Source organism: Corythoichthys intestinalis, chromosome 10, assembly GCF_030265065.1.
Source record: "Corythoichthys intestinalis isolate RoL2023-P3 chromosome 10, ASM3026506v1, whole genome shotgun sequence".
Taxonomy (NCBI): Eukaryota; Metazoa; Chordata; class Actinopteri; order Syngnathiformes; family Syngnathidae; genus Corythoichthys; species Corythoichthys intestinalis.
Genome location: NC_080404.1, coordinates 22,570,799 through 22,598,041, shown reverse-complemented (window position 1 = coordinate 22,598,041; position 27,243 = coordinate 22,570,799). Strand labels below are relative to the sequence as shown.

The 27,243-nt window shown below is 36.7% G+C and overlaps 1 protein-coding gene across 1 annotated transcript; it reads right to left on the bottom strand.

Annotated features, from left to right (window-relative positions):
* Positions 1-142: 142 nt before the first annotated feature.
* Positions 143-27,243, bottom strand: pitx3 (paired-like homeodomain 3). Its single transcript, XM_057847392.1, has 4 exons — positions 27,063-27,243; positions 20,163-20,280; positions 9,381-9,586; positions 143-2,968 (listed from the first exon to the last, which is right to left on the bottom strand). The coding sequence occupies exons 2-4, from the start codon at positions 20,269-20,271 to the stop codon at positions 2,408-2,410; spliced, it is 876 nt and encodes a 291-aa protein (XP_057703375.1). The 5' UTR covers positions 20,272-20,280; positions 27,063-27,243; the 3' UTR covers positions 143-2,407.

Genomic DNA, 27,243 nt, shown 5'->3' with positions numbered 1-27,243 from the left:
GTCAACCAGTATCAGTATATATTTGGTCATCTACCTTCCAAAATCTTACACTATAATTATTTGTTTGAGTTTTTAATTGAATCTTGAATCCAGACTGACTCACCTTGGAAACCATGTTTGTCCAGATGTAGAAACAACAAGAAAGTTGCAAAGCTGTATTTTGTTTTGACTGGGTAAAGAAGCATGAAAAACATTTCTTTCGACCTCAGTACAATGTACGGGAATGAATAAAGCACATTAATTATATCATAGAACCGGTCACAACAAAGCTAATTTGGGATCGGCTGTGATGAACCTACCATCAATGCAAAAATGAATGGTTTTATTTTCGATTCATTGGAGTTGGAAAAGGCTATTTCCATGCATTATTTAAGTGTATTGTAATTTCTATTTTTTAAAAATGATCTTTTAATTTGTTCTTTAATGAAACAAAGCACGCTACATCAAGAAAAAAAAAAAGACTTCTTATAACATCTGCACTCTTAACATATATTTTACTATGACAGACTCCCTTTGTATAACACCACACAAATCAATATAATCAATGGCTTTTTCATGTTCAAAAGGTGGGTGATATTCCTATTTGTAGCATCCAACGGAATATTTTTGTAATCCAGTACTGCCCTCCTTTTGCTTGTCTAAATTAGCCTTTGACCTGTGACCTCCCTGGGGGGAACGGAATTCACAACATAAGTATTAATTTCCCCAAAGGATGTCTCTTTGTACATAAGTCCCTTGGGCTTTGCGTTTGAGGAACATGCTTTTCTCATTCTTAAAGTACCGTATTTTCTGGACGATAAATCGTACGTTTTTCGTAGTTTGACTGAGTCTGCAACTTATACTCAAGCATAAGTTTTACTGTATGTTATTTCCCCCACTCAGCCTGTTGTGTTTGTTTGGCTATAGTTATCTGAAAAACCTTTAATATATTACGTTACTACAGGCCTATTTCGCCTGTTGTTCTCCATTTTACTATTATTACTTTAAAGTACCGTAATTTTCAGACTATAAACCGCTGCTTTTTTCCTGCGGCTTATAGTCCATTGCGGCTTATTTGTTGATTTATTTGGGTTAATAGGTAACACTTTATTTGACAGCAGTGTCATAAGACCGTCATAGTTATGACATGACACTATCATGGGCATTACGTAATGCTTATGTCATTAAGTGTCATCCTGCAAAATGTCACTAACTCCATTTATGTCTAGTTTGAATCATTTACATCCATTCAAAAGTGACGTAATTTGCCGGATAACACTAAACGACATCTGTTATAAGCATTCATAAACGCTCATGACAGTGTCATGTCATAATTATGATTGTCTAATGACAGTCTTAAGGCACCACTGTCAAATAAAGTGTTACCTAATACCATAACTAGCAATTAATGAAACAACTGGAACAGTAACTGAAGAAATAATTCGTACAGAACGAGAATTTTGATTGTTATTTACATCTCTAGTGCTGCAATCCATGCTAGGAGGCATGTTGGACAGCCGGTGGCAGCAGAGGTTGACTGTCTCCCCCAAGGGAGCAGTGATGACCAAATGAAGCTTCTTGAAGCAATGAAGCTTTGCATCCAAGTGGTTTAAAGCTTCATGGTGGTTCATTTGGTCTAATGACAGTCGTTTGATGCCGCTGTCAAATGAGGTGTTACTGGTTAACATCTTATGGTGTTAATATCCCATAATAAAGTGAGGACAGCTGTGGCTTATATTCCATTGCGGCTTATCCATGAAAAAAATGCAGTTTTCGTGCTAAATTTGGTGGGTGACAGCTTAGAGTCAGATGCGGTTATAGTGCGAAAATTATGGTACATTTGTTCTTGTTTTTAAATCAATTAAAAAACTAACCTCAAAAATGCGACTTATACTCCAGTGCGATTTGTATGTTGTTGTTTTTCCTATTTATTGTGCATTCTTTGGCTGGTGCGACTTAAATTCAGGTGCGACTTATAGTCCTAAAAATACGGTACTATGTTTTCATATACTATTTTGTCACATACAAAACTGAAAAGAGTCTCTTATATACATCCAACATGTTTCCAATATTCAAGCGCGGGTTCCTTTTCCTGCATTAGTAGCATTTGCAACAGGTTAATAGTGAGTCCAGTCAAAGCCTTCCTAAGTTTTCGCTAATCATGCAGTTTAGAAAGTGAACATTTTGAGGGAGTTTATTTGTTTTTTTTTCTTTAGAAATGCTTGCAGTTGGTCAGTCGATAAAGTCTCACAAAGTGAGTGTATTCCTTTGCACCAGGATGGTCCATCATAGGCATGTCCTTCCTCTCATCAGCATGAGGAAAATGTCATGCCCATTTTGATTTAGTCTGTCAGTCTGTAATGCATCTGGCAGTTTTTAGCTGGAACTGAAAAAAAAAAATTTAAATGGGACAATATACGCTTCCTTTTCATACTGGCCGGTCGACAGCATACTGGCAGGGGCTCAGGTTGGACACGGGATTCTGCACAGTGGGATAAGTGAAGTTGGTATGTTGCTTGGCCTTCAGTCGCAGACTAGCCAAACTGGAGTTGCAAGTGTCTCTGTACATGTATGGGCTGGCCGTGCTGGCGTACGGGCAGGTGGCTGCCGCTGAGTTGAGTGCTGTGGGGCTGTTGAGGTTGTTAAGGTTTCCCAAGTTGTTGAGGCCCGTGCCAGGAACTCCAGCCACCGCCGATGGTACCATAGTGGAGGCCATGTTCATAGAGGGGATGGAGCTAGGAGGGGAGAACATGGGCTGGGATGAGAGGGGGCTTACATTCATTGAGTTAAAAAAAGGGAAGCTCTTCGCGGAGAGCTGGCTGCTCGCTAAACTCTTGGTGGCCCAGTTGTTGTATGAGTAGCCCGTGTACATGTCATCATAGGGTTGCATGAGTCCATTAAATTGGGCACCGAAGCCATTCTTGCATAATTCAGCCTGTTGGTTCCTTTCCCGCTTTCTCCACTTGGCACGTCGGTTCTTGAACCATACCTGGAGAAGCCAAAGCATGAAAAAGTCAAGACAAGAATATTGAAGTGTTCAGACTCATGGTTTCCAATTGAGACAAAGACATTTCTAACTAGGAAATCAGATTTGAGCCACTGAAGCAGAGTGTCAGTAAGCCCTACCCGCTGTTTCAGTCTGCCGAGTAGTATGTGATCAACCGTGTCAAATGCGGCAGTGAGATACAGTAATATCAGAATAGATGATAAGCTTGGGTCATTGTTCTGGTGAATATCATTTAAGACCTCGATAAGCACTGTCACAGTGCTGTGGTGTGGCCTAAATCCAGACTGAAATGATTTTTAAGGATTGCTTTACATCTTAAAAGCCTGAATTTGTTTTCCTTCATTATGGCAGATTTATTTTTAGCCTATAGTTACCAATGTTGTTAATAACGACGTTAGGGTATAACGGCATTACTAACAGCGTTATTTTTGTCAGTAGTGAGTAATCTAATTACTTTTCTCATCTTTGCAACGCTGTTACTGTTACTGAGGATGTAAAAGTGTGCGTTAGTATGCATTACTACGTTGGTTGAATGACACGAGAAAAGAGGCACCAATTCATGGAGAGAGCCGACCGGGAGTGGGGGGAGGTGGAAGCCAGTTGTGACGCCGTTGCAAACGCGATGCTAGGCGGCTCCAATAATACCTGACTGTAGCCGATAGCCTCCAAACTACGCCCACATGATGCTACGGTAGATATCACATATATATAGAACTAGATGCGAAATGACAGTGGTGTTATTTTATTTGTACTGTTATTTATTTATATATTTACTGTATTCTTTGCATTCATTTTTTGTCTCACATCATGATTTGATTATTTTTGATGATGCGCCTGTAATTAATGATAATAACTGTATGACTAATTTGTTGTTGCTGCTGTAATTAATAAAGATAATAACTGTATTAGTAATTTAGTTTTGCATCATTTTTGTCCAGGTAATTAATAAATAAATAAATAAAATAACTGTGACTAGCTGACAACCAGTTAAAAGTGTACCCTGACTCCTGCTTGTTGTTAGTTGGGATAGGCTCTAGCACCCCCACGAACCTTGTGAGGACAAGCGGTTTAGAAGATGAATGAAATGAATAAATAAATTAATTAATTGAAAAGGCAATAGATTGACCTTCCCTTTTCCAAACCCCATTCAGCTGTAAAGTTTTCGCTTGAATTAGTATTCTAAAAAAATTCTGGTAATATAAAAGTGCTCAAGCAAAGGACATGACACCTGTCATGGTTTGAGGGGCAAACGAGGGTCAAATGCAGGGAAGCAAAGAGGTAAGGGTGAGAGGTAGGTACGAAATCAATGACATTTTTATTTAAAAAATAATACATTACACCAAAAATACTAAGATACAAAGAAAACGAACAACATCTGGGCAGGACACACAAGCTGATCGGTTTGATCACAATACAAAGCAGGAGTGACAAATACAAAGAAAACAAACAAATGTAGCTACAGCATATTTGGAAATGATTAAAAAGTGCTCTCACAAATTTGTATGCTTTATTTCCCTCTATAAAGATATTAGGGCTGTCAAACGATTAAAATTTTTAATCGAGTTAATTGCACCTTAAAAATTAATTAATCGTAATTAATCGCAATTAATCGCAATTCAAACCATCCTAAAATATGCCATATTTTTCTGTAAATTATTGTTGGAATGGAAAGATAAGACACAAGACGGATATATACATACAACATACTGTACGTAAGTGCTGTATTTGTTTATTATAACAATAAATCCACAAATGGCATTATTAACATTCTTTCTGTTTAAGTGATCCACGGATAGAAAGACTTGTAGTTCATAAAAGATAAATGTTATAGTTACAAGTTATAGTAATTTTATATTAAAACCCCTCTTCATATTTTCGTTTTAATAAAATTTGTACAATTTTCAATCAAAAGTAGAGTTAATATAATAATAAGAAGAATAAAAATAACAATAATAAGAATTGAGTGACCAAACTCTGAGTAATGCCGGTTCACTTTGCATTGTTGTTTAGCTGTGTGAGAATAGGGCCTCATTGCTACAGACTGAAGTGCTTTTCTTTTTGTGAACATTATTTTTTTTTTGAGAGATAGCAATATTATTTTTGTTGTGCTTTCACTAAATGATTCTTCTGTTTGTTGTGAAGGAGTTGTAGAAGCTTATGCCAATAAACGGCGCAGCCCAAAGAACGCCTGTGTCCACTCGCCTTTATAACAGATATATCTCTGTGCATATCTTACCCAAAATACAACAAGAGACACATAATTGCCACTAAAAGAAAGCAAACTTACCGAAATATGTGTGGAGCACAAAGCAACAGCATAAACGTCTCACAACTACTAATTCTCCCACTATTAGAAGGAATAACATTAGTATGGAACGGCGCTGCGCTGCCCTCAAGCTATGGAGATTCTCTTCACTCTTAATGTCCATAAACGGCGTCATTAAAATCTGTTTGAGGCAATGCGAGAGCGGCTAATTGAGTGCATGCGTTAATTGCGTCAAATATTTTAACGTGATCAATTTAAAAAATTAATTAACGCCCGTTTATGCAATAATTTTGACAGCCCTAAAAGGTATGTAATGATTTATTTCCAAACACACATCTTTTAATGTTAATAAAGGTTTTATAATGGCATTACTGTGACTGGAACAAATGTATTCACTACACTGGCATCTCTCAGCTCCTTTTGCAATCGGTTTCCATGTATCAGCACACCATCTGTTATTATAGTAACAGAACACTGTTGACCATCAATATGAGCATAAAGCTTATGACTTTTCCATCTCTCGCAGTGACAGTGGGGAAACCCCTGCTAGAGGACAGAAGCCATTCAACCTTTACTTTGACTTCAAGGCTATGCCGTTTGAAGGTTTACGGAAAGGTCTAAATGTCTAGCTAACTCATGTGGATGCCTTATCTGCAGACTTGAATATCCTGAATGCCAAGGATGATTTATTGCAGGAAAAATATATATTATTAATACTTACAGATACTGAACTTGAGAAAGTTCAAAATTGTATTCTCAAACAGTAAAGGTCATTGCACATTGAGTTTAGGTCAGAGGTATCCAAACGTTTACCCCTGGAAGCTGTATTCAGAAACATCTAAGGATACAAGGGCCACTATGACATTCTTCAACTATTAAATATATTATTATTAATACTATTATTAAATATGCTAAAAGTAATCAGTCAAGCAATTCCTGCAATATAGCCATCCATTATCTGTAGTGGTTATCCTAGCAGAGGTGCTGCAGCCTATTCCAGCTGCGTATGGGCAGAAAATAGCTAAAATTGCATTTTCGGTTTTCGGATAGAAAGCCAAAGGTTTACCACCGAAAAGTGTGAAGAACATTAGTCCTCTTGTGATGATGTAATCAAAACACAGCCAGCTAACACTACTGGCTCAAAGGCAACATGTCCGCGGTGGAAGTATTTTGATGTATGAAAGAAATATATCAAATACAGTGCCCTCCATAATTATTGGCACCGCCGGTTAAGATTTGTTTTTTAGCTTCTAATAATTTTTTAAAATTCGAATAATATGGGACCTTAATGGGAAAAAAAGAGAAAAATCCAACCCTCAATACAAGTGCATTTATTCAGTGGGGTAAAAAAATCCCACATAAACAAATAATTATTTGACATCAAATAAAGTGTGTCACAATTATTAGCACCTCTGGTGTTAATACTTTTATACAACCCCCTCTTGCCAACAAAACAAGGTCTGGGGACTGAGATGGCCATGGGAGGAGCTTGATTTCGTGTCTGGTGAACCATTTCTGTGTAGATTTGACCATATGTTTAGGGTCATTGTCTTGCTGAAAGACCCAGTGACGGCCCATCTTCAGCTTTCGGGCAGAGGGCAACAGATTTTGATTTAAAATGTCCTGGTATTTCAAAGCATTCATGATGCCATGCACTCTAACAAGGTTCCCAGGGCCTTTGGAAGCAAAGCAGCCCCACAGCATCACTGACCCACCCCCATACTTCACAGTGGGTATGAGATGCTGTCTGCACGCCAACAAGCTGTTTGGGAGGCATGCACGGAGAAAACCTTTCCTCACTCACAATCATAAACGCAAACGTCTGGAGTTCGCCTAGCGGTATTGGGGCTTCAACTGGGACCGTGTGCTTTGGTCAGATGAGACCAAGATTGAGCTTTTTGGCAACAAACACTCTAAGTGGGTCTGGCGTGCCACAAAAAATGCGCATGCTGAAAAGCAAAAAGTTTTGAATAAATATTTACTTATTTATTTATTTGTTTGTTTGTTTTATTCATTCATTCATTCATTTTCCATGCCGCTTTTCCTCACGAGGGTCACGGAGGTGCTGGAGCCTATCCCAGCTAACAAATTTGTTTATTTATTTTAATGAATGGGTTTCATGAGCTTGCTGTTACAAACACTAAATAAAACATTTAACCTTTATTAATCCAGGTAAGGTAAGTGATAACATTTACTCAAGTGTACTAACAAACTGGCCCAATAAATAGGCATGGATAAAAAATAACAAATACTAAACAATTACATGTAAAAGGAATTTGTGTAAGAGCAAGCACTAGTGTGCTATATAGGTTGAAGGCTGCCCTCGATTGGCAAATTCCTTGCCTACAGAAGGCTTCCCTCTACTGGCTAACTCCAAACTACAACTCTGCAATAAATTAATCAGCCCTGATGTAAAAAATAAAATAAAATAAAATGTTGGGCTTCATGGATAAAAAAACACTGGCCCATATTTCAAGACGATCGACTCACAAATGATGGAGGAGTCGGACTTCAAAGATTCCCCAAGGAGAAGAACTACAACTATTACTAATAGTAATACAACCACTACTACGACAATACATGAGTGGCACCTTGACTGGCCTGAAAAACCTATCTGGAAATGGTAGGAATGAAGTTGTCCCTTGGTGTAAAGAAATATACTTTAAAGCCAGGGGCTCCCAAACTATTCCACATCGGGTCGCTGTGGGTGCTGGATTTCTTTCCAACAAAACAGGACGACACATGTGTCCCAATCTGGTGTTTTACAAGTGTAATCAGTTGATTGTAGTCAGGTGCTGCTTGTTTTAGCAAAACCTCATTGGTTAAACGGTCTGTGCTCGATCGGTTGGAACAAAAACCAGGACCCACAGGGGTCCTTGAGGACCGGTTTGGGCACCACTGTTTAAAGCAGTGGTCCCCAACCACCAGGCCGTGGATTGGTACCGGTCTGTGGCGCATTTGCTACCGGGCCGCAGAGAAATAAGTAATTTATTAACTACTGCAATCTGGCCTGTGGCTCTTGACACATCAATATCCCTGTCTACTCTATAAACTAATTCAAGAAAAGATTTGTATAGATCGCCATCTAGTTGTTGGCCACATTTACTAGGGTGGATGCACACCTACAGCAGCCCAGCGCCAGTCAATGTAAACAGTAACTTTAGCTGCTGTTTGAGGTGTGCTGCTGGTGGCAACGTCTATGGACAGATTTTTTACGGGTAAAATGCCACCTGCTGAGCCAGAAGAGGAGCCTACAACCAATTCCATTCTGCATAATATGTGGCTAAAAGCTTGCAAACCAGGCAACAAAAGCGAATGTACTGAGAGTCTCATACCTCATGGCGAACCGTATTGCTAAAGCTAAGAAACCTTTCACGATTAGAGATTTGTATTCATAATTCATTTGCTTTGCTATGTGTAATTCCTATTTGTAATTGTACCAGCAGTATTTAATAAGGATTTAGCGTAGGTTTTTGGGCTGTGGAACGAATAAATCGAATTAATATGTATTCTTATGGGAAAATCCTATGCGACCATTTTGACTTACAAACCAGATCCTGGAACGAATTAAATTTATGTGTAGAGGTATCACAGTATAAAAAAAAAGAATATTTAACGTATATGTTTGTTTAATTTTAGAAATCAAATAATAAAATACACATTGATAGCAATGAAACAGGCATGAGTGCAAAGTTTATCACTATTATGTTTTCAGAAAGTATATGGCAAGTTGTCTGCATGTAGTTACAATACAAGAAGTTGTGGAGAAAAAAAAAAATGATTTGATAGAAGAAAACAGATCACATTTGGACTTACCACCCAAAAATTTGTTACAAACAGCTGATCTAAAACAACAGATGTTTTCTTTTAGACCTTTAGTATGGCAGAAGGAGTTATTTATTTACAATTTTTGTTGTTTTTTTTTTTTAAACAATATACTGTAAGCGAGTTTAGCTCTTATGTTGAGTGGTGTAAATTTTAATACTGTGTTTAAATTTTTCGGTAGATGGTGTTAGTGCATAGTATTAATTAATCTTTTTTTTCTACTCCAGTATAAGTAAACCATCTTTGTTGATGAAATCAGCTACCATGTCTGCTATAAAGAATTATCAACATGTGTGTACCTACCCTGACCCGAGCCTCCGTGAGATTGGTCCACACAGCAATCTCCTCTCTGGTACTCATGTCAGGATAGCGGTTCCTCTGAAAGGTGGCCTCAAGCTCTTGGAGCTGCTGGCTGGTGAAATGTGTTCTCTGCCTCCGCTGCTTCTTCTTTAGTGAGCCGTCATCCGTACTGGACTCATCCAACTGGTTTGGGTGAGATTTCTCTGTGTCTGCAGTCATATACAGGAGAGTGCGCGTTAGTAGAAGATTAGTGAAAGCATAAGCAGAGTGACTAAACATGTTAACAATCATGTTTTTAAAATGTTTTTGACACTTTTTCAGATAAAGGACCTCTTTGCACCGTTCCACCACTTCACTGAACGATTGGCTTTCTTATGAGTACAGTGTATACTAAATTTTAAGTCTTGAACCCTCAGACTGCTTTTTTCTTCTTTTTAGTGTTACTATAGACGTTTTAGTAATGGTATTAATGTGGTAGCACAGTGGGTTCCATTGAGCAGATATACCTTTCACATTAGATGTTGTGGTTGTGTGATGTGTGGACTGAGTTAACATGTTCTCCCCATCCTAGCAAGATATTTATGCGGTCGAGCGGCCATGCTCCCAAATCCCCAAAATATGCCCACTGGATTATTTAAAGAGTGAATTTTCCATAGGCGTGACGGTAAGTGTCTATACTTATTTTTCTGTAATAGATATGACCTCATGGATTGACTGCTATGCAATTATGAAGCTAATGATGACAAGAGGTGTAGAAAAGATGGAAGTGCTAGCCAAACAAACGGGGAACAAAGTTTACAGGTGCATGTCATGTATTCAATATTTTTTTGACAGTTTTCAGGAAGTGAAGGCGTGTGAATCTTACTTATTTTAACTTTAATGATTACATCTTACTCATAATGAAATTTTTTAAAATTCCCCTCAAAGGCTTGAGATCATTCTATGTGTAATAATTTGAGATTATGTATGTGTTTTACTTTCTAAAATGACTGATGAAACGAGATGAACCTGAATTATTTTGAGGGGCAACTAGGCATGTGCCCGTATGATATTTTGATGGTATGATAACCTTAAGACAAAATATCACTGTGTCACTGTATCACGGTAATGCAATTACAGCTCTAAAATGTGTTACTTTAAGATATCTGGTTTTGAAAAAAAAATTCCATTGACCAGGATTTTTACTTTTCAAAACATATTAGCAAATTGGAACATGAGCACGTATAATGTTAATTTAAAAGAAATTTATATATATATATATACATACATATATATATGTGTGTGTGTGTGTATATATATATATATATATATATATACATACATATATATGTGTGTGTGTGTATATATATATATATATATATATATATATATATACATACATATATATGTGTGTGTGTATATATATATATATATATATATATATATTAGGGCTGCCAAAATTATCGCGTTAACGGGCGTTAATTAATTTTTTAAATTAATCACATTAAAATATTTGACGCAATTACAATGAATGACCCGCTGGCATATTGCCTCAAACATTACAATGAGGCCGTTTATGGACATTAAGAGTGAAGAGAATGCCACCGGCCGCTTGGGGGCAGCGCCGTTCCATACTCATGTTATTTCTTCTAAACGTAGGAGAATTAGTAGTTGTGAGATGTTTATGCTGTATTCACAATGCAATGCAAATTGCTATTTGTGCTCCACACATATTTCGGTAAGTTTTCTTTCTTTTAGTGGCAATTATGTGTCTCATGTTTTATTTTGGGTAAGATATGTACAGATTCGTATATGTTATACAGTAAAGGCGAGTGGACACAGGCGTTCTTTGGACCGCGCCGTTTATTGGCATAAGCTTCTCCTTCACAACAAACATAAGTATCGTTTAGTGAAAGCACAACAAAAATAATATTCCTATCTCTCAAAAAAAAAAAATAATGTTCACAAAAAGAAAAGCACTTCAGTCTACAGTAATGAGGCCCTATTCTGACACACAGTTAAACAACAATGCAAAATGAACTGGCATTCCATATCAAAATAGCTATGCAAAATACACGTAAAACTTTTCACTCTATTTTTATTATTGTTATTTTTATTCTTATTATTATCATATTAACTCTACTTTTACAATAATTTACATAAAAATATGGCATATTTTAGAGATGGTTTGAATTGCGATTAATTGCGATTAATTACAATTAATTAATTTTTAAGCTGTAATTAACTCGATTAAAAATTTTAATTGTTTGACAGCTGTAATATATATATATATATATATATATATATATATATATATATATATATATATATATATATATATATATATATATATATATATATATATATATATATATATATTATTCTAAATAAGATAAAAATCAACACAGTCCTTTATGTGATCATAAACCCACGGCCACAGCTCAACATTATTACCATTAGATCAAAAATAATTATTTTCTATAAAAAGCATGTGTGTATGACTTGTATCATGTTTACATTATACACACACTCTCTTTCTCAACACATGCAGTTGCCAGGGTGAAAAAAAAACACATTTTACCGCTGCCAGACACACTAAAAACGCTGGAGTTAACTCTTGTAGCTGGTGGGAAATGTTCATGACAGTGTTCACTAACCTTTAATTTTGTATAGATGCGAAATCATTTTGGAGGTATTGCCTCCTCGGCAGCCACCCTCCGCAAACATGTTTTACATATTAGTTGGTCCTTTTTTAAGCCGCAGCTGTCTGTAATTTTTCTGTAGCTGAATTATTCCCATACCAGCGATTTTGTTTTCTTCGATGGGGGAAAAAGTTCAGGTTTTCTACCTCCTTCAGCTATTGTGTAGCGCAGCTGACTCTGACACTGAACAACAACCAGTGGGGAGAGTTGATCCTTACAGCTGCAAGTGATGGATTTCTCCATGCATTTTTGGGACATGAAAAATAGGTAATACATTAGGGACGGTATGATGGACAATTTTTGCAGTTTTGAGACAGTAACGTTTTCATACCACGGTATACCTTGAAACCGGTAATCGGCACATGTCTAGGGGCAACCATGCAATAAGATCTCTGTGTTCTCTGTCCATTCATAATGAAGCATGGACTCCCTTCTTTATTCTTGGAATATATTAATATTTTTTATTGTAAAAATAACATTATTAAGTTACACTTTGAAATCTGTTTTGCCGGTTTCGATTCAGTAACCGATAATCTGTGATAAATTACAAACAATTAGTATTCTTGGCCTTTTTTAACCACGTGGCGTCTATAAAAGTGTTGTAAAAAAATTAACGGCTGTATTTTACGGACTATAAGTCACACTTTTTTGACTTTGGGCCTGCGACTCAGGGAGCTTTCACACTAACACTGCTTGGTCCGTTTTAAACTGACCAGTGTTCTTTTTCTCAGATAGTCCGCTTCATTTTGTGAATGTGAGCGCGCATCCGAACTCTATTTCGGACCAAACAAACGAACTAACTCTGGTCTGCCTAAAAATCATGGGTCTCGGTCAGACCCGTGCCGCCCATAAGGCAATTTAAGCAACCGCCTAAGGGTGCACCAGTGTCCAAAAAGGTGTCAAGAAAAATATTCAAATAATAAATAATGAAAGCAGTGTTCAAAAAAGTTATACAAAACAATAAAACAAAAGAACAACAAAACTGTTCATAATAAGTCTTTTAATAATAATGAAATCATTTTTCTAGTGTGCCTTCTGCCCGTTTCATTTTTTCGTGTGATACGATAATTTCACCATGGACCCTAGTCTCACTAACCAGCAGACCAGCAAGCTACCCGTAGGGGCTATTTTTAGCCTCCGCAATTGAACGACATTACGGTGACAAATCAACTTCATGAAAAGACAAAAGCCCTTCGGGTCAGAAGAAAAACAAAGAAGACAACAAAGACGTGAAGAAAAACAGAGGTTTGTTGTGATGATTTTTTTCAACAGCATAAGCACATAGCGCAACTGCAAGCTAGCGGTTATTTACATAGAGCTTATATGACTTAGTGCTAAAGCAAAATTATACTGTATCATTAGCCAGGCTGTTGTTTTGGAAATATTTTCAGTATTCAGCCAGCTGTGAATGACTTTCATTTAAATTTACTCCCCCTCCAATTTTAGAGAAATTTGGACAAAGTGTATGGAAGACTAAAATTGTCTTGCTTATTTTCATGTGATGTAAACCACTTTTACCTTCTGTTAAAATGTGCTTTTCAAATAAATTTGTCTTGCCTAAAATTGCCAAGGTTAGTTAAATAAATACACCATTAAATATGGAATTAATAATTTCAACGTTCTGTGGTATTGGGGACTCAAAGTGCCTCGGATTTAAATGCAAACATTTGTAATTAAATGTGTCATTAATTCATTAAAATGGCGATCACATTCATGTAAAAACATATTCAATTCATTTATTTATTTTTTTTGCTATCATATATTATTTAATTCATTGTTATTGGACAGTCTTGTGTAGTTGCCATTCTTCAAGATTTTCTTTTCTTTTAACTACGCCCATCAAAGATAGTGGCCGGATCCAATAGACAGGTACAGTAGGCTGCAAGAATTTAGGCGCTATTATGGTTATGTCATGCTGGTTTCACAATCACAGCTATTTGACTAATATAATGTAACATTCCACTTTCTTTTCTTTGTAGATGCTCTTCTGAAATATTTTCTTTCTACCTCTGTCCATCCTGGGCCATCTTTTACAGCAAACTTATCCACATCAGCACCAAGTCCAAGCCCATCAAGTCCAGGAAAGAAGTGCACCTTCCAAAACAACTGTCATATGAAAGTGCCATAGATGCTTTTGCATCAGTGAAGACAAGGTGAGTAAGGTTATAAGTCAAGGTGAAAAAAAAAGTTGCATTTTAAAGTGTTCTGTGCGTCTTTATATAGGTTTGTGTGGGTGGGTGTTAATCATATTGTAATAACAATTGTAATTTATTTAATGCATTTGTTTTTGAAGTGTTTTCATTTGTGCTTTTGAATAGTTATTACAGCATTTTTTTTTTAAATTTCTGCACTTGTTCGTTGTCTTTTTTTATATAATAAATTACAAAGAGATATTCACTTGTAAATACAACCGGAGCAGGTAGCACTTTTGCTACTTGCCGTACAGCGTCAGAGTGTGGAGTTCTGATGCTCCAGGCTGTGATGCTACACTTAGTGCATCCTTGGACACGGGAGTACAGTGTGCAAGCTATCCAAAATCATCAATGGTAAGAGGACTGATTATGCTGCGCTAAACAGTTGCATTTGATACACTGAATCGGGTTCTAATGTGGCGGTTGTGTTTTGCATGCTGTTCCTAAACGCACCGTGTGAGAGTCCGGAAGCATGGGCAGGATAATTTCACTTTCTATGTTCTGTTGTTGTTGGCATCGCCAAGAGCAGACAGTAGCCGTGTTGTGTAGCACAAGTTCTAAAATAAAGAATTAAAAACCTGACAAAGCTGGCGACTTCCTTGTCGTTGTTACAGTATTAAAGAAACAAACGCCTGCACCAAAGGCTCCATTTTTCGGTTGTTTTTTTCCGGCAGGGATGGGGGGGATAGTTTGGTTGGCGTAGTGCGAATCCTGAACCTTTTCAATAAGTCATATGCAGGTGTTGTTGCGATGTAGCTCTCCAACCGGACCTGGTCCTCTTGGTCTAATGTGAAAGAGCCCTCATACACAAGTGTGACCTTTCTTTTTCCACTCTGACACCCAACAGTCTGTTATGTTCTGTTTTTTAGAATATAGTTATCTGATATAAAGTAGTTATCTGAAAAAGTTACTATGTTACGTTAACAGATACCTATTTAGCCTGTTCTTTTACATTTTACTGTTATTATGTTATCTAATAATGCTTGGTCTTTTTTTCTGATAAATTAAAAAATTGCCCTAAAAAATGTGACTTATACTTCAGTACGACCTATGTTTTTTTTTCCCCATCTTCATTGTGCATTTTTTTTGGCTGGGGCAACCTATACTCAGGTGTGAGTTATAGTCCGAAAAATATGGTATTGTCATGGAGCACTGCCGTCAACATTCCTCGAAAGCGCCAGTTTAAACCGTTCTCCCAGTTTTAATTTCATGGTAGAAAAAATGTTTTCTCCACTAGAAGGCACCCATGCTCTTTGGATGGGTGAAATTTCATTTCTGTAAATTTTTTTGTCACAATTTTAGGATTTTTGTGTATTTTTTGGCCTAATATGGTCATGTAATAGGTTATAGTGCAGCAGAATAAACAAAAGCTCATATACGTAGATGACATGCTGAGAAAACAAAATAAACCATTGTTTTAAAAAATCTGATATTGTAAGCATTTACTCAATACTTGAGTATTCTTTTCACAAAATACTTTTTTGCTTGTACTGGAGTAAATTGGGGGGATGACTACTTTTACTTGAGTAACATTATTTTGAAATAACACTATTCTTGAGTAAAATGTTTGGCTACTGGAAAAGAGGACATCTGACCACCAACATTGTAAGGAACGATACATGGATCTTTTACATGCATCATATGTCAAATGTTGACTTTTTTAGATGATATAACAAAAATATGCTTCTTTGTTGGTAAAACAAAACAAAACAAAAAAACAACAACATAGCAATCAACTTAACATAGCAAGTGATCACGTTCAAGTTTCTTTGACAATGTTTCAACTGTAAAGCATCACTAAATCTCGTACTCTTGATAACATTAGTAAAAAAGTGATAATTGAAATCTTAATTTCATTTGGGTTAGTCCATGGCAACCACTGGTTATATGTCGAGAGATGTACTGCAATACTGAGTGGGTGAATCTGTCGCCCAGAACAATGAGTTTAGAGGACTCCACATCCATGTTATGTCTGCCGAGACTCAACCAGATTTGGCTGCCGCTGTTGTGAGGACCTCACAGAAAGGAATGAAATTAGTTGGCCAGCTAATCCTGGGGATCAGGCTTTTGTGACTGGGGCAGGTTGAGCTCTGTTTGGTGAGGGTTTAACTCTCTGGGAGCGGTTCGAAATCATCAGTGGGGTTTAAAAAGAGACTCTGCAGGGCCACCAGCAAAACCAATAAGAACCAATCTGAGGCTGTTATCTGGCAGTAAACTGACACTGGCTAAGCTGTCACTTAAGGCCAAAGTCTAAAACACAATACAGAGAAAAGGGCAGCCCTTTTTAGAGCAACGCGCTTTCTAACAATGGGAGCAATCTGACTGATAATGTGCTGACAAACCAGACTTTTTCCAGGTCAGCTTCATGGTGCACCGTATTGTAGAAGCTTTTAAGCAAATAACCTATCTCATGTAATTTTCTAAATGAGAATAGGTGAAGATATATAATAGTGGTGGGGTGGGGGATCGATGTTGCAATGAACTGTTGTGCTCTCTGTCACAATAAATAATCAATAGTATTGCTATTTTATTATAACACACATAACTGATTTTCCCCTTTTCACCGTCAGTACCTAATCTCTCCCGTCCTGTTTTTGGGGCGCTAATTCCGTAAACATGTGTAAAGTGGCCGACCAGTGAGGAGATGGCAATAGAAGAAGAAAATTGACAATAGAAAAAGAACAGCTATCAAGAATGGCGAAAAATGTGGATACAGAAAAACATAAATGAATTGCTTGACGTTTCAGTTTCAGAAAGCAGTGTCTGTCCTTATTTACAAAAAAAATGTTATGGACTTCAACCCTTCTGCCTGTACAGTGATTATATTTACAAGACTAGGAGGCAGTAAGGTACTATGCAAACTTATGTTGATACTATACTGACTTTTCAGTACCAGAAAGCAGTGAACCGTTCTGGCTTACGTAAAACATGTTAATATATAATAATAATAGCAATAATAATAATAATTAATGGTAGTTAATCATATATGGTGCACATAGTTCCATTGTGCCTAGATGATAATATATCATTGAAGAAAATTCATACAATATATCGACCATCGTAGATATTGTATATCATGATATTACCATTATCATATCGCCACAATATCGAATTGTGAGTTATCGATATTGTCCCACCCCTTATATAAATATTGTACATGTCTTACTGCAGTGGCAGTGTGATTGTGTGTGCGGATCGTTACTCCAGCACCCCGCGACTTTGACAAAGATATGCGGTGTTGAAAACGGATGAGTCATTTGTCTGCAATTCATCATTTTAAAAAATTAATTACATTTTTATGTGTCTGTAAAGCAAACACCTGTGGTCTGACTCAAAATCCTGAACTATGCATGCATGTATGTACTGTATGTACCCCATGCGCTGTATGAAAGTATGTTTGTATATATGTATTTATTATAGGGCTGTCAAAATTATCGCGTTAACGGGCGGTGATTATTTTTTTGATTAATCACGTTAAAATATTAGACGCAATTAACGCACATCCCCCACTCAAACAGATTAAAATGAAAGCACAGTGTCATGTCCACTTGTTACTTGTGTTTTTTGGTGTTTTGTCGCCCTCTGCTGGCGCTTCGGTGCGACTGATTTTATGGGTTTAAGCACCATGAGCATTGTGTAATTATTGACATCAACAATGGCGGGCTACTATTTTAATTTTTGATTGAACATTTTACAAATTTTATTAAAACAAAAACATTAAAAGTGGTTTTAATAAAAAAAAAATTATAACTTGTACTAACGTTTATCTTTTAAGAACTACAAGTCTTTCTATCCATGGATCACTTTAACAGAATGTTAATGTTAATGCCATCTTGTTGATTTATTGTTATAAATACATGGAATAACATGCAAATACAATACAGTACTTATGTACAGTATGTTGAACGTATATATCCGTCTTGTGTCTTATCTTTCCATTCCAACAATAATTTACAGAAAAATTTGGCATATTTCATAGATGGTTTGAATTGTGATTAATTACAACTAATTAATTTTTAAGCTGTGATTAACTTGATTAAAAATTTTAATCGTTTGACAGCCCTAATTTATTAATTATGGATGTTTTTCCTGCTAAAGGTTGCCGCGCCAAGTCACTCAAATGATTTTTTTTCCCATCATTTTCTTGTAAGATCTTCTTCCTGAAGCAACTCAGTATTCTTCAGGCTTTGTATATACGGGTAGAAGCTGGTACTAAGGCACTGTTGGGGATTTAAATGCGCAAATAGGAAACGCATGACGACAAGCTTGCAATATTCATTCATCAATCATTCTGCTCAGTCTTGCAAAGCAGGATATACATTGTTTCCCTCTATTTCCATGGGTTCATATGTTCATAAATACAACATTGTTTTAATAATCTAATTTAATTTTTATTTTTCCACAGTGGTGTCTGTACTTGCTGCCGTTTTTGCGTGTGAAATAACAATAAAGTTGAATCTGCATCTGAATTTGGATCTGTATCCATTTTGTGGCATTTTAAAACTAATGTGCAGCAGTGTGTCCCTTAGCCCAGAATAGTTTGGCTTTAGGTACCATGCACAGCCACCGTCAGGATTTATGTGTTCTCCCATATTCATGCAGAATAGTATTACATGCTCCTGCAAAATGAATATTAATAAATTTTAAAAATGACAAAAAGCTTCATTCGTGATATGTTAGTTGTGTGTTAGTGGTGGTATTGTTACTATTTGACGTTATTAATATTGCTGCGGTAAACAGCCTACATGTACAGTACTGCGTCCTACTCCTTAAACAAACTGCCAATGAAATGTAACGCATCCGCAGAAGCATTGCCCGGAATTCATCAAGCTGACAAGGCTACTTCCAAACTTGTGCAAGAATCTTTAAAATTAATTTGTTTCCTTGACTCAAACGCGCGTTCGCGACAGGCCTAATTCCTTTAAGCACAATAGCACTGGCTGTAATTGGGTGTAAACTGGTTGATATTCACGGTTTATCATCTGATTCGTCATTGAATTAATTATTTTAATATTTTTAAAAATTAAATGGAACGAAGTCACCGTTTGCAAGCGACTCAAATGTATAATCAGAGTAGATGGGAATATATTGTGGGTTTGTTTTTTGTTTTTTTTGCCTGCGCATGAGAACAACCGCAAACTCTGACGGGGTGTCCAAATATTAGGTATTAAGCGATACATGGATCGTTCTGTTTTCGAGCATCCTTTGGAATAATCAATGAATGGATTTTTATTTTACTTATATCGAGAAGTAAATAATAATACTCATAATGCTCAAAATATATGAAATCGTGGGTTTGCCGGCAGTGCACACTGAATAATAGCGTCATCTGAATAATTCAGTACTAAGCAATTAATTCTCAGCGGTCGTTGGAAGACAGACAATGGTTTGCTGCACTAAAATGACCTGACTCAGGGGTAAAAAGGGGAAATAGTCCAACACTCGACTCTTTCTGGTTAAGCAGAACATTGATTAGGCCTGTGGAAGAAATGAATACTGTATAATCAACTTTGTGTTAAATAATCTATTGATTTATTTAAATCAAATGTGTTTTAGTAGGCATTAGTTTTGCATATGTTCTGATTTCGGTGGCTTGATGTGGAGCGAGAGGCTGTCAAAGCCTGAGATGACAGCTAACCCTATAAGTGTTTTATTTTATTTTATTTTATTTATTTATTTTTTAATCATTTTGTTGTTGTTGTTTTTGGTATTTTATGAAGGCTTTCGACGTAATTTTATTTCTGATATTGTTCAGTTTCCATCTCATATCTGCCTGGTTTCATAATTATATTGTACATACAGGAATCATGATACTTCCATTATTGACAGGGAGTAATATTCATGCTTTTGCTGAATCAACAAATCCTCTTGGTAAATTGAAGTAGATGTAGTTGTAGTTTGAGGCCTCTTACCACTGCTCTCCTGGCCTTTACATCCCTGGTCGTGCTGCGGCGTCCCAGAGTCGGAGAGCGACAGCGCCGGGCTCCGGGCATCACTGTCCGTCAAGAGATTAAAATCCATAACCAGGCTCTGCGCTCGGGCACACAAAGCACACGTTATTAAAAGCAAATTGTCAGCAGTTGATTTACAGTAACAGCTGATCAACAACACTCACATGTCTGATCTGTAGCGTTTATCCATATTTTTTAATGCGAAACGAATTTAAAAAATAATAATTGCTTGCATTAATAAAGGCAAGGCAAATTTATTTATACAGCACAATTCAACACAAGGCAATTCAAAGTGCTTTACATCACATGAAGATCATAAAAATCACATTAAATCAGTAGAACGTAAAAACAAAGACAATCGAAACAGGAAATAAAATTATACATAAAAATCGCATTTAATCACGAATAGAATAAGAAAAAAAATTTTTTTTTTTAAATGAAAAATACTACTACTAATAATAATAATTTAAATCAGCAATGGAGATAAAGCACAAGAGGAATAGAAAGCAAATAGATTGAAATATATGTATAGTTATGGATATGCTGTGCTAAACAAGAGCGTTTAGCCCTGATTTAAAGGAGTTACAGTTTCAGCATACTTCAGATCTTCAGGTAACCTGTTCCAGGGGTGAGGAGCATAATAACTAAATGCTACCAAGCTCACCCTCCCTGGTTCTTGTTCTTGGAACATATGGGAGACTGGTTCCAGATGACCTTAGTGGTCTAGATGTTTCATAGGAATCTAACAAATCAAGCATGTATTTTGGTCCAAGGCCATTAAGTGTTTTGTAGAGGAGCAGTAGTATTTTATAGTCTATCCTTTGACTCACTGGAAGCCAGTGTAACGATTCAAAACCGGTGTAATGTGGTCCAGCTTCCTTGTATTTGTGAGAACTCTGGCTGCAATATTCTGTACTAGCTGCTGATTTTTTCATCAAGACCTGTAAATATACCGTTGCAATAGTCCAATCTGCTGAAAATGAATGCATGCATACGTCTTTCCATGTCTTGTTGAGTCAGAAGCCCCTTAAATCTAGCTATATTTTTCTAAGTGGTAATAAGCAGATTTAGTGACGGACTTTAGATGGCTATCAAATTTTAGATCTGAGTCAATAATTACGCCAAGATTTCTGACTTGATTTGTAGCCGTACGTGACTTTGTGCTAAGGTGCCTGCTTATCTATGACCTTTCCTTTTTTGGCCCGAAAAATGATCACTTCTGTCTTCTCCACATTTAACCGGAGAAAATTCTGGCACATCCATTCATTGATTTGATGAATGCATTTACTCAGGGAGACTAAGGGACTAAATAAAAAAAAATTCTTGCAAGAATAGGATTGTACGTTTATAAAGTTTACAACAGCAGATTTAATCACGCTTTGGATTATTGATGATTAATATTATTATTTCCACTGTTCACTACATTCCCGCTTCTATATTTCCATTCCCTCCTCCACGTCGTGAACAGATCATGAGGAGATCATCACCTGCCAAAGTGATTCTATTTTGGCCGATGCACAGAAAGGAATATTGCTGATTCATTTCCAGGCCAAATGGCAAGTGGGTGAGACGTCTTCTTTCACGGAGCCCCCAAAATAGCCAATGGTTTATTTTATTTATTGCACAGCAGTTAACACCTTGAATGGCCTTTGGGGATGGGAACGGTTACTTGGAACATTCATTGTAATCAATAGTCTGATTTGATTTCTTAAGTTTTGTGTACCTTTTGAGAAGATATGTGAGGTGGGTGTCATTGTTAATTCACTGAAATTCAGATTTATCCAATTGCTTTCCCCATTTATTTTTCCGGCCTTGTCACAACATGGTCAAGGACAGCAAACGTCATCACAGATTTTAAAAGATGATAGTGTAAGATTCCATGATTGGATAGAGGGGCTGTCTCCTTGTGGAAGCAGTGTTGTGGTTACCAGCTTTCACAAAGTTGCAAACTAAGATTTTCAGGAAAGGCTAAATGTTGTCTTCAACTTCCCTCTGCTGCAGCAGGAAATGCCTATTTTGCCTATGCAAAAAAAAAAAAAAAAAAAAAAGCCTAATTGTGACCTTTTACCCAAAGAAAACATTATTTTTCTCAGATAAATCCACACATATGAATTTTTAAAAAGTATTAAGTACATATTCAGTGTAGTTGTTTATTTCTTCTTTCATATATACAGTGGAGAGAACAAGTATTTAAGTATTCGATATCAAATACTTGTTCTCCCCACTGTGTGTGTGTGTGTGTGTGTGTGTGTGTGTGTGTGTGTGTATATATATATATACATATATATATATATATATTAAATGTGGTAATATAAAGACAAATATGTGCAAATAACTGACATTACATGCATTGGGGTTATTTTTTTTTTCCAAATACACAAAAAAAGGCTTAATAATGCTTTGAAAGTGTCTGTCACATGTTAAAAATGGGAGGAGGGAGTGAATAGAATTGAAATGATTAAGTATAATGATAATCCGCAGATGTGTGAATCTGCGGGTCCTCATATCAGGCCATTCGGATCTAAAAGATCTTCCACACTTTTGGGATGACCTTTAATATTTTGACCTCCATCAGGGTTTTGATGGTGTTGATGTGTGCACAAAAATCATCTGCTTTCCTTTGTGCACTGAGGTACATTGAAATCGAAAACTGTTCCTGTTTAAAGGGAATGATAGTATCCTTTCGTTTTACTGGCTCATTGTCTGTTCATTCAATGTCTGTATGAATATAGGCTCCAGCCTTTTGTGACCCTATCAGTGCTAATAGATGGTTAGATTTACATTCACCGCCCTTAAAACATCATTCCCCACTAGTTAACATTAGAACAGACAGCTCAAGGAGAAGCTTGTTTCGGCTATACATCAATAAAAAATGTCATCAACTTTTCACCATGTTGTACATCTTTGTTGATGCCTATGTGGTGAAAAGATATTAAACCACATGACATAGTTTAAGAAATAGGTTATGACCTTTTGCAGGATTACATATCAAGCCCTGTAATCCTCAATCTGTAAACCAGATTGAATGTCACAATGCATTTGTCTCACACCGTGTGCTTACACACTCACTTTATGATCTTTTTTTTTTTTTTTTGCTGATATTGATTATTTCTGTTGTTAAATGAGTTTGATGGGACCATTGACACTTCTTGCTATTAAATACAGCAGGGATTGAGGAAAACCAATATGTAAAACACTTTATAATAGCATCGCTCTTTTAGCCATTGAGGGTAAACAATTAAGACGGAACACTGTACACAGTTGTGTGAAATCCGAGACGCAAGAAGAAACACTACAAATTTTCAGGGGAGCTTTTAACAGGAGAGAATTGCATCTGTTTTCCATTGAGCATCCGTGAGAATGATAGGCGTCTTTCACCAAAGATCAGAAGACTCAGAAATTGTTTTTCAAAGCCGTGGGCTATAAATCCTTTCTTGGGAAAGAACATTTGAAGCTGTATAAGGTCAGAAACTCCCAGTAGAGAGATTAGCTTTATAAGCACACTGCCTCGGTGGTGGTTTTGGATTAATGAGCCTTTGATACAAAATTGTGGTTTCAAGTTGATTTTGGGGGGCAGAAGCTCCCCGCTTCCTTTAATTGAACTGCAGTGCTTTAGGTGGCAGATATTAAATAAGGCGATGAACTGTGATTAAAGTTATCTGGAAAATGATTTTCATCCCGTGAACAAATTAAAATCATTTGAAGGTAGGCATTTGAAATGTGTCCTCAATTGCACAACTTCGAGTCCCCTTTGTTAGAATTTAGACAGCTATTTGCAGGACAGAAATGCAGGCACCCCCTTCGAGAATGTGGAGCCCAGTTTGTGTCATCCGAAATATGATTGTAAACCAATCCAGAGGGGTGATATATATCTGACAGTGATGGATGGCCAGACAGATTGGTGTCAATGTGGTGCTGAGAGACCCAGCGGCTTGGCAGTGACAGCCTTTGCTTGATGCAAGCCAGTCATTTTGTCCACAACAAGGTGTCAGCACCCTGACGCCCCCACACTATTTCTGCCCACCCTGCTCACAACAGGGGTGCCACTTGACAATATTTCCAAAATCAAGATCTTTCTACACCCACCTGCTAATGACCAACAAGCACATAACAAAGTTAAGAGTCTTGCACCCCTCTTTCAAATAAACTGCTGTATTTTAAGCCAAAAGAACTGTTGTGTTTGATAGAACAATCTGTCTATATGCTGCCATAGCAGATCCATGGCGCATTAAGCCCTCGAACTATATTTAATTTGTCCGTTTTACCCTGGAAACCCCCGTTTACAGACGTCGCGCAACCGCTTTTGTTTCAACCTAACCATAAAAAGAAGGTGAGTAATCGTATTTATTATTTGAAATGGCTGTCATTTTTAGCTTAGAATCATTCATTGATTTCTAATATTTGGTTTAAAAAAAAAAACACTTTAAAATATTATTCACTCACATATTTTAAACTTTTAAACAAATTACGTCACAATGAAAAAATGGTGTCTGTAAAAAGGTCACAGATATCTACCTCATAACTATCGCTTAATTGTATTTTTTTGTTACCGTCGCATTTTCCCCAATATTTTAGATGATAAATAATCGATCCAAACAAAGAAAAATTGGGAAAAAAAAAAAAAAAAACGTTTAAAAGGGTAAATACATGAAAAAGAAAATCTTGACCACTCCTCAATGTCTGCAATTTCTGCATCCCGACCCTTGTTATATGACCATGTTTCACCCATAAAATCCCCCAAAAATCCGGCTGTGGCCATTTACATAGCTGTGTCTCCACACTCGGTGATACATCCTACATGGAGTTTTTGGATCAAAAAGAGGTAAGTGCGCGATAATATCTCGTTAAAATCGTGGCGTTTTTAATTATGCTTTCTCATAGTCTCACCTCCAGGGTATTGCTATTTAAAAAAAAAAAAATTAAAAAAAAGTTTTTTTTTTTTTTTTTACTCTTCTTCTTTTCACCCCCCTGGGGGTCTCAGAGCGGAACTTCAAGTCACCTGCGTGTTTTCCGCCATATGTACTGTGTGTATGTATATGTATATATATAGCAAGTGAGTGATTTTATATTCTTGAATATGCCTTCTGAATTTCTCAATGAATATTCGATTTTTAGTGTGTTGATTAGCATAAGCATGTATCCCAGTAACGCCAATCTCATTAAAAATTTGATGATATAATAAAATAGATAATAAAGGATGTTTAAAAAAAATCCTATCATTTTTCGGGGGATTGCCAGGTCCATCTGGTGGTCCGTTGTGCAGACTGTTCGCATTTGCACGGACAGCAGCAAGCAGTGCGGGAATTATTCATAAACGCGTCGAGAATTAATTCTAGGGATTAAGAGTTGATTAAGATGTGTGTCACTTTGCTGTCTGAGAACTTATTAAGGGGCTCCTTGAAGAGGCAGCAGATGGAATTTCGGCCCAATGTTTGTAGATGTTAATTCGTGCCCTCCTATAACAGCCATTTGCATATGATTGAGGGAAGGAGGCCGAGATCTGCACAATCACACAGCCTCCATAAATCATATACACGTCGAATGGGTTAGGCTACTATTATTTATTCGATGCTTTCAGTTATTTCGTTTTTATAAACGCATGCCTATATGGAGCCACTTTTTTTATATTTGAAAGTTTCAACATTTTAACACCATTGGCATCTTGTCAGCTCGTTCGATGACGTGAAATTCCTATACAGTACCTCATGTTTAGATTGTATAAATTAAGACTGGATTTTGCCTAAAGCACTATAAAGTGTTGTAGATGTCAAACTAAATAAAATACTTTTTTTCATTGCTGAAATACCTTTTGTTGGTACAAATTATCTCATTTGAGCAGGCCGTGCGCTCCTATGACTAAAAGAGAAAGAAAAAACACTAAGGGGAACATTAAACTGCCGCCAGACATTTAATTTAATAAATACAATATTTTTCAACAATGTCAACGTATCAGCAAATATAATTAATGTCTTTTTTTTTCTTTTCTTGAACTTCGGGTTGATTAAATATAACTGTAAACGACATTACTCGCATTTATAGTCGGGCTGGCAATCAAATTATAACGATACAAATAATACATAAATACGCCTTTTGATGTTTTAATCATTTCCCACAAAAAGGAGCGGGTTTGATTTTCATGTACAACTTTACACGAATGTTAATTCATTGACAGTTTGACGTGTATATCTATATCCTAGATTTAAAAATAAATAAATAAAGTATGTATTTTACACAACAACAGCAACTATACACAAACGGATCACCTATTGACAGTGTACTTCAATACTTGTTTAATACTGGCGTGGCTTTGTGTATTGGTGAGGAGGGTGAGGGGAGAGGTGGGGGGCGTTGAAGGGGTGTTATGGAGCAGTCTCTCTAGTGGGCCCGCAACCACCTGCCACCGATCAATTTTGGAGCTCACAATATTTTTTTTTTCACATACTAGTAGGACTCTGGCAAGTCAGTATTTATCGTTCTTTTCTAAATCATCCGATTTACGCCCTGAATTGCAAGCAATTCATTTTAATGTGTAAGACAAATAGGCAAACAAAAGCAGTTGGGCATATCACATCTGTAAAAATAATCTGTCAAAAATTCATTTAATGAAATCCGTCGATTCTAGAAATTTGATTCAACCTGCATTATTTCATATTTCTTTTCTGTAAATAGTGTAATTCAGACTCGATAACAGCCCTCACTTTAATGTCTGCTGGGATTTAGGTAAAGACGTAAATAACAATAAGAATTTAATTAATGGAAAACAAGGGAAGAAAAGAGAATTAGGGAGAAAAGTGGGTGGGGGGGGTCCGAGGCATGAGATGAAAACTTGATCATGGGTGAAGTGCAGTTGCGAGCACTTACATCCAATCCCGGTCTGGTTAAATTAATCCGTAGACAAGACAAAGATCTTTGCTGCGGGCCGCTGGGTGTCCTGATTTCAGATGTGGCGGTGACATGGACAAAAAGTTCCTGGGTTTATCAAAAAGTCACAAAAGCAGGCAGTCAATGAGCGAGTCTTAGCAGGTTGTCTCTCCTCTGTGCT